The sequence below is a fragment of the Solanum pennellii genome, chromosome 3, assembly GCF_001406875.1.
Source record: "Solanum pennellii chromosome 3, SPENNV200".
Classification (NCBI taxonomy): Eukaryota; Viridiplantae; Streptophyta; class Magnoliopsida; order Solanales; family Solanaceae; genus Solanum; species Solanum pennellii.
In genome coordinates, this window is record NC_028639.1 from 28,917,997 (window position 1) to 28,924,802 (window position 6,806).

The window sequence follows — 6,806 nt, forward strand, 5'->3', positions numbered from 1 at the left end:
CTAAATGATCAGGATGAAGCAACAGAAATGTCTACAATATAATATCGAAATTGAAAGTAAGTTGGGAAAAACATAAGAAATGATATGAATGGAGAGTATAAATCTCTTGGTGCAGAAATATGTTTGGAAAGTGGAATTATCAATCAAATTGTTGCCCTATTCACCTCAATCTAATGAAAAACCGAATATTGAAAGAAATGATGGATGCATTAACTATAAGTTAGGGTTTACCACAAAACTTGTGTGGAGGAACAATCCTTACTGCAAAAGGGAACAACAAAAAGATTTATCTATTTAGAAAGAAAGCAATTTTGTTTGCTCAAGACACAATCTATTCCATAAGAGAAATAGAAATCAAGGATGTATGGAATTAACCTACAATCCTTACCGTCTCATATTTAGTCACGACCGGAATCTAGACTCCAGACGAGACCGGCGTCGTTGACCTCTTAGAGGTCGCAGACAAGCCTACATACGTCATCGTTACTTCATCTAGGTTAATTTTAGCGGAAAATTTAAACTTTTATTTAGTTAAACTTTATATTGGAAAACATTGATCTCGCATAATACTATCTACGTAAACTCATAAACGTTCACAACAACCATCTAAATCAAGATAATCAAATGAAAGATATCATCATAAATATAGATTTCCAAAATGGTACCAATACAATGTCTGAAAGTTAATACGAAAGAAACGCTTGTGGAACATACTACACTAGCTCATGCCTATATTTACGCTAGAATAAACCAGTAAGCATCCTCGAAAGCACGATGGCCTACCAAATCCGGATGAACGATCCACGTCCGAATAACTTATGTGTCGACTCGTAAGTTCTAACGTCCAGCTGCACCTGCACCTAAAGGTAGATAAATGTATGGAATTAGTACACACTTGTACTAAGTATGGGTATATGCATGCACACACCACGGACATGCATGATTTAGAAAACCTCTCTCCTAACTATATGAGTTATGGAAAGTCAAGTCAGTGGACTTGCCAAAATCGAATTAGGAAAGTCATGCCATGAGAGTAACATGCATCATCATACATATCATATTGCACACAGCACATAACATATTGCATATAGCACATAACATATTGCATATAGCACATAACATATTGCATATAGCACATATCATATTTCATTTCGTTCGTTCATATGCCATGAGACCTTGGAATCATGAACTTAACATTAGGACTTCCCAAAATGAGGGCTCAACATACGGGACCTCAACTAGGGAGCCTTCTTTAGCAAACACAGAGTATGCTTCATTCATTCATACGCGTAGAATATGCTCCTCTTAGGAGGCTCGGCTGTAGTAGCACTCTGGGGATTAGGACTAGACTGAGCATTACCTCCAGCCTGACCCCTATTCTGTGGACCGTCCATGACCATGTGTCCGCTCTTTCCGCAACAAAAATAGGCATTTGTGCCAATTTTGCACTCTCCGCTGTGAATATGGCCACAATTGCCACATTCCTTTCTTGAACGCTGCACATCACCTCCATTGCCCTTCTTTGGCTGGGGTCTGCCTCCTTTGTGTGTTGCACTCCTCTTAGAGTTAGATTTCCCTAAACTCTGATGCCCCTTCTTAAATTTGGGCTGATCACGAACTCCAAAAGTGCTCCTGCCACAACCTCTGCTGGAACCTGTCTGGTCAAAAGGGTTAGGCCTCCTGACCTCACGGACTCTCCTCTTCTTCCTGTTGTCCTCGACCTGCTGGACATGCACCATCAGCCTGGATAAGTCCATGCTATCATGAAGCATTGCAGCCCGACACTCCTCCTCCAATTCCTCTGATATCCGTGTAAGGAACCTGCTCACCTCTTTTAACACTCTCTCACGCTCATCTCTCTCACGTTTTCTCCACTCTTTCAAGTTCTCTCTGCTAGAAAAATACAAGAACTGATCAGCAACTAAGATTTCTTAACACTTTAAGAACTTTCACGTTTAAAAGCTTATTCAAACAGAACCAAAAACGTTAGGCAAAGAGAGGAGTCCTTTCGTCAAAAACTTTGTGTTAAAAACTTGGCTTGGGCGTGAGTTTTAGAGAGTGATTCTGGGTAGCAACTTGATTGTTGAACAAAACCAAGAACAGGTATGGGTTTTCTCTCTCGGAATCCTTTCTCTAAGAGGAATTTCTTTATACAAAAGTCCAACGTATAAAACTAGGGCTGTTCCCTTGAATGTTGAACTCCTTGTCCCTAGTCTCCTTCCGATTTCAATCTAAATTACGTTAGAAATCATGTTGTTGGTATGATTGCTGGTATTTAAGTGAGAAATATGATGTTCTTTGTGATTTGTGTTTAAAAATAGCAAGCATGTTCAATGATGTCAACCGAGAATGATGTGGTGCAATATGTAAATGTTTATTGTTGTTGCTATCCGTTTTGAAGTCTTAAAGTGGTTAGTTTGATGGCTGAAATTAACGTCCATGAAATGTGTAATTTGTAATGTTCATATGAGGTGTATGTGACTGATTTTAAGTGGAAAGTGCAGCTAAAACAACAACGAATCTACACCTAAGATTGTGTAAACGAATGCATGAAATACACCCCAAAAAGGTGTTAAATGATCCATGAACTTTCCTAAGTTTTCAAGTGGAAATATTGGTGAACATAAGCTAATAAAATGACTAATTTTCAAGCAACAACTACTAGCTTCGCTTAGGAAAAAGTGTAGAAGGGAAATCTAGAAATTTAATTGTTTTTAAAGGGGTGAGGCCACTAGGGTTTGAACCTGTGACCTCACCCGTATAATAACTTAATTTCGCAAGTAGAAAAAAAAAGGAAAAAGGGGTTAGGGGGATTCGAAATGGGGTGGTCAAGCGAGTAAGGAGAGAGAAAAAATTTAAATAAATAAACTGGGAGGCGTGGAAATCGAACCCACGACCTCCAGGAAGCGAATGAATGGAAGTGAAATTAAAAAAAACAAATGTGAGGCGTGGGAATCGAACCCACTACCTCAAGGATGGAAAGGAGAATGGGAGTATTAAATAAGAAAATAAAGTGAGGCTGTGGGGGCTAGATCCCAAAACATCACTGCCTATGCATAACTAAGGCAAATGTTTAATAACAATAAATTATGGAGGCTATGGGGGTTCGAACGCACAACCTCCCCATTCCAGCGAAATGAAGAATAAAATAAAAAGAGGTTATGGGGGTTCGATCCCACAACCTCCTAGTCTAGGAGAATTTGACAATACAAATTTTAAATGAAAAATAAAAAGGGGTTGTGGGGGTTCGATCCCACAACCCTTCGGTCCAATAAGAGGAGAATCCAACGAGAAAAATAAAGATAGAATATTGATGCTGGGGATCGATCTAGGGTCCCAATGTCATGAAAACAAAAACTAAAGTCAAGGAAAAATGTATGTATTGTCCAACAGGTTCTAACTTGGGTTCCCTTGCCCAAATTCCGTATTGACAAATAAGTCATACGTGAATTAAATGTTCAAGAATAATGCCACCTACTTAGATCAAAATCGAGATCTTGGCATACATACAAGATGCATAAGTCTTGTACTATATAATCTTAGGAAGATATGAGTCACTTAACGAACTATGAATGAAGCCTCATGGCTTGAATGTATTGACCCATAAGTCTAGCATACGATTAAAAATAAGTGAACCTAAGATGTATGTAATGAAATATTGAAACTCTAGAAGGGTTAAGTATGAGTGTAAGATACACTAAATGGCCAAGTGCATTGGCATATGACGAAATTAACAATGAAATGATGAATCCCTAGAAGGATTAAGTAAGAGTGTGAAACACACTAAATGGCCAAGTGCATTGGCATATGATGAAATGAACATTCAAGTAAAAAGGAGTGAGTAATTATGAAGAGCAAATGTGCTAATGTTAATGAATGTGGTGACAACATGATATGAGGCTAATGTAAAAGATGGGAGCAATCTCAAGTGAGCCTAAGTAAATGTTACCAAAACGTACTCACCTATGAGAGTGTAAAGTTAATGAAGAGATCACTCTCTATGAACACTCTAATGAAAGTATTGAGATTAACACACTCAATACTAATGATGAGATGAGAAATCATCTATTGAGCTATAATGTCCTCATAATAGAAGCCAGCTTCTATGACGTATGAGTTGAATGAAATGGAACTTTATACTGAGCACCGATAGACTAGCTATGAGCGTTGATGCCTTCTTTCGAGAATGGCGGAGGTTCATGTAACTCTCATGAGATAAGACTATCCGGTATGTTGGGTATGGGTCTCCTTATATCTCCTAGTCTTTGAACCTATGCTGCCAATATAGGGATCTAGCAGGGTTAAATTCCCTATATACGCTAGCTTGTTTTGGGTCACTTTGGCCGGTGATTCCATTTCTCTTTGGTGTGGGGCAGACACTGGATTTCATAATGCTCACATGATCTATGTCGATTAAAGTTAAGGTTCCCAAAGAATGAATGAGGTCAGCCTCAAATGATGCACATAATGAAATGAACGATATCAAAGGTGTAAGGATCGGTTAATCAAGAGGTGAGCTAGACTTAAAGTAATGACGCTAGGTTATTCTTGGTCATTGCACAACAAACCCGATTAGAGTCTTAAACTACATCCCAGGTATGACTGGTTATTTCACTAGTATATGAAAGAATGAAAAATGAAGTACGTATGAATGGATGAAGCAGACTTTGTGTTTGCTAAAAAGGATCCCCGTTTGAGGTCCCATATGTTAAGCCCTCATTTTGGCAAGTCCTAATGTCAAGTCCATGATCCCAAGGTCTCACGACATATGAAAGAATGATATGAACTACGTGATATAATATGTGAAATATGTTATGTGCTGTTTGGAAAATGATATGTTTGATGATGCATGTTACACTCATGACATGACTTTCCAAATCCAAATTTGGCAGGTCCATTTACTTCCATGATCCAAATTTTGCAAGTCCACTGACTTGACTTTCCATTAATCATGTTGTTAGGAAAGAGATATTCTTTCTCATGCATTTCCTTTGTGTGTGCTTGCATATACCCATACTTAGTACAAGTGTGTACTAATTCCATACAAATATCTACTTTTAGGTGCAGGCACAGGTGGACGTTAGATCTTACAGTACGAGGTTGCATCTATCCGGACGTGGAGCTTTCATCAGGACTTGGTAGGCCCTCATGCTTTCGAGGCTGTCTACTGTTATTATCTAGCTTAGATGTAGGCTTTAGCTAGTGGACCATGTTCCACTAGTGTTTCTTTCAACTTTAGTTTCAGACTTGTATTGGTGCCATTTTGGCAAAAATACTTTTAATGCAATTGTGAATTGTTTCCTTCATTTGATTATCTGTATATTAGATGGTTGAGTTGTGAACGCCTATGATGTTAACTTCAAAATGTTTATCATGAAATAAGAAAATAAAATGTTCAATTTTTCTGCTAAAATTAACCTAGGAGGAGTAAGAATAACGTATGTAGGCTTGTCTGCGACCTCTGAGAGGTCAACGACGCCGATCTCGTCTTGGGTCTAGATTCTGGTCGTAACGTGGACCCAGTGAAAATCAAAGGATTCATCCTCGTGAAGTCCTATAGTCTGTCTGTCATGCTACGTGCTGGTGGTTTCTCCCGCTGAACCTCCTTCCTGTTATCCTGGGCCGTCATATCCTGGGCCTGCACAGTGATGGCTTGATCCATCTATGCCAAAGCGGTCTGCACCTCCGTATCAGTCAACCCATATGGGTTAACTAGCATGGCCACTCCTACAGCTGGAGCCTAGGTGGAACTTGGTTGCCCCCAGCAGCTACTTCTCCTCTCCCCCGACCAGTGTTCCTTCTTGTGTTCATTTTCTTAAAAAGATAAGAATTGATGTCAAATACACTCATAACACCAAGAAATCATTGATTAGAGAAGGCACGATAAGATCAGAAGAAGGGGATTTTCCTACGCATCCTGCAGTCTCTAATTCAGGATAGTGGTTCACTTCACTACCATGACTGAGAAACTACTCAATGTGGTTGATGGGAACTTATTACCCTTGGAATTTAACCTAACTCTCTGATACCAACTTTGTCACGATCGAAATCTAGACCCCAAACGAGACCGGCATCGTTGACCTCTTAGAGGTCCCAAACAAGCTTACATACATCATAGTTACTTTATCTAGGTTAATTTTAGCAGAAAATTTGAACTTTTGTTTAGTTAAACTTTATATTTGAAAGCATTGATCTCACATAATACTATCTACGTAAACTCATAAGCGTTCACAACAACCATTTAAATCAAGATAATTAAATGAAAGATATAAACATAAATATAGAGTTGCAAAAATCGCACCAATACAATGTCTGAAAGTAAATATGAAAGAAACACTAGTGGAAAATATTCCACTAGCTCATGCCTACGTCTACGCTAGAATAAACCAGAAAGGATCCTCAAAAGCATGATGGCCTACCAAATTTGGATGAAAGCTCCACGTTTGGATACCTTCTGCATCAACTCTTAAGCTCTAACTCCAACTTTACCTGCACCTAAAAGTAGATAAGTATATGGAATTAGTACACACTTGTACTAAGTGTGGATATATGCAAGCACACACCACATACATGCATGATTTAGAAAAGCTCTCTCCTAACGATATGAGTTATGGAAAGTTAAGTCAATGGATTTGCCAAAATTGGATTAGGAAAGTCATTCCATGAGAGTAACATGCATCATCATATGTATTATATTGCATACAACACATAACATATTGCATATAGCACATAACATATTGCATATAGCACATATCATATTTCATTTCGTTCGTTCATATGTCATGAGACCTTGGAATCATAGACTT

General features: G+C 38.5%; 1 protein-coding gene across 1 annotated transcript; it reads right to left on the reverse strand.

Moving 5' to 3' along the window:
- Positions 1-1,277: 1,277 nt before the first annotated feature.
- Positions 1,278-5,662, reverse strand: LOC107013296. Its single transcript, XM_015213242.1, has 2 exons — positions 5,578-5,662; positions 1,278-1,921 (listed from the first exon to the last, which is right to left on the reverse strand). The coding sequence occupies exons 1-2, from the start codon at positions 5,660-5,662 to the stop codon at positions 1,278-1,280; spliced, it is 729 nt and encodes a 242-aa protein (XP_015068728.1).
- Between the last annotated feature and the right edge of the window lie 1,144 nt (positions 5,663-6,806).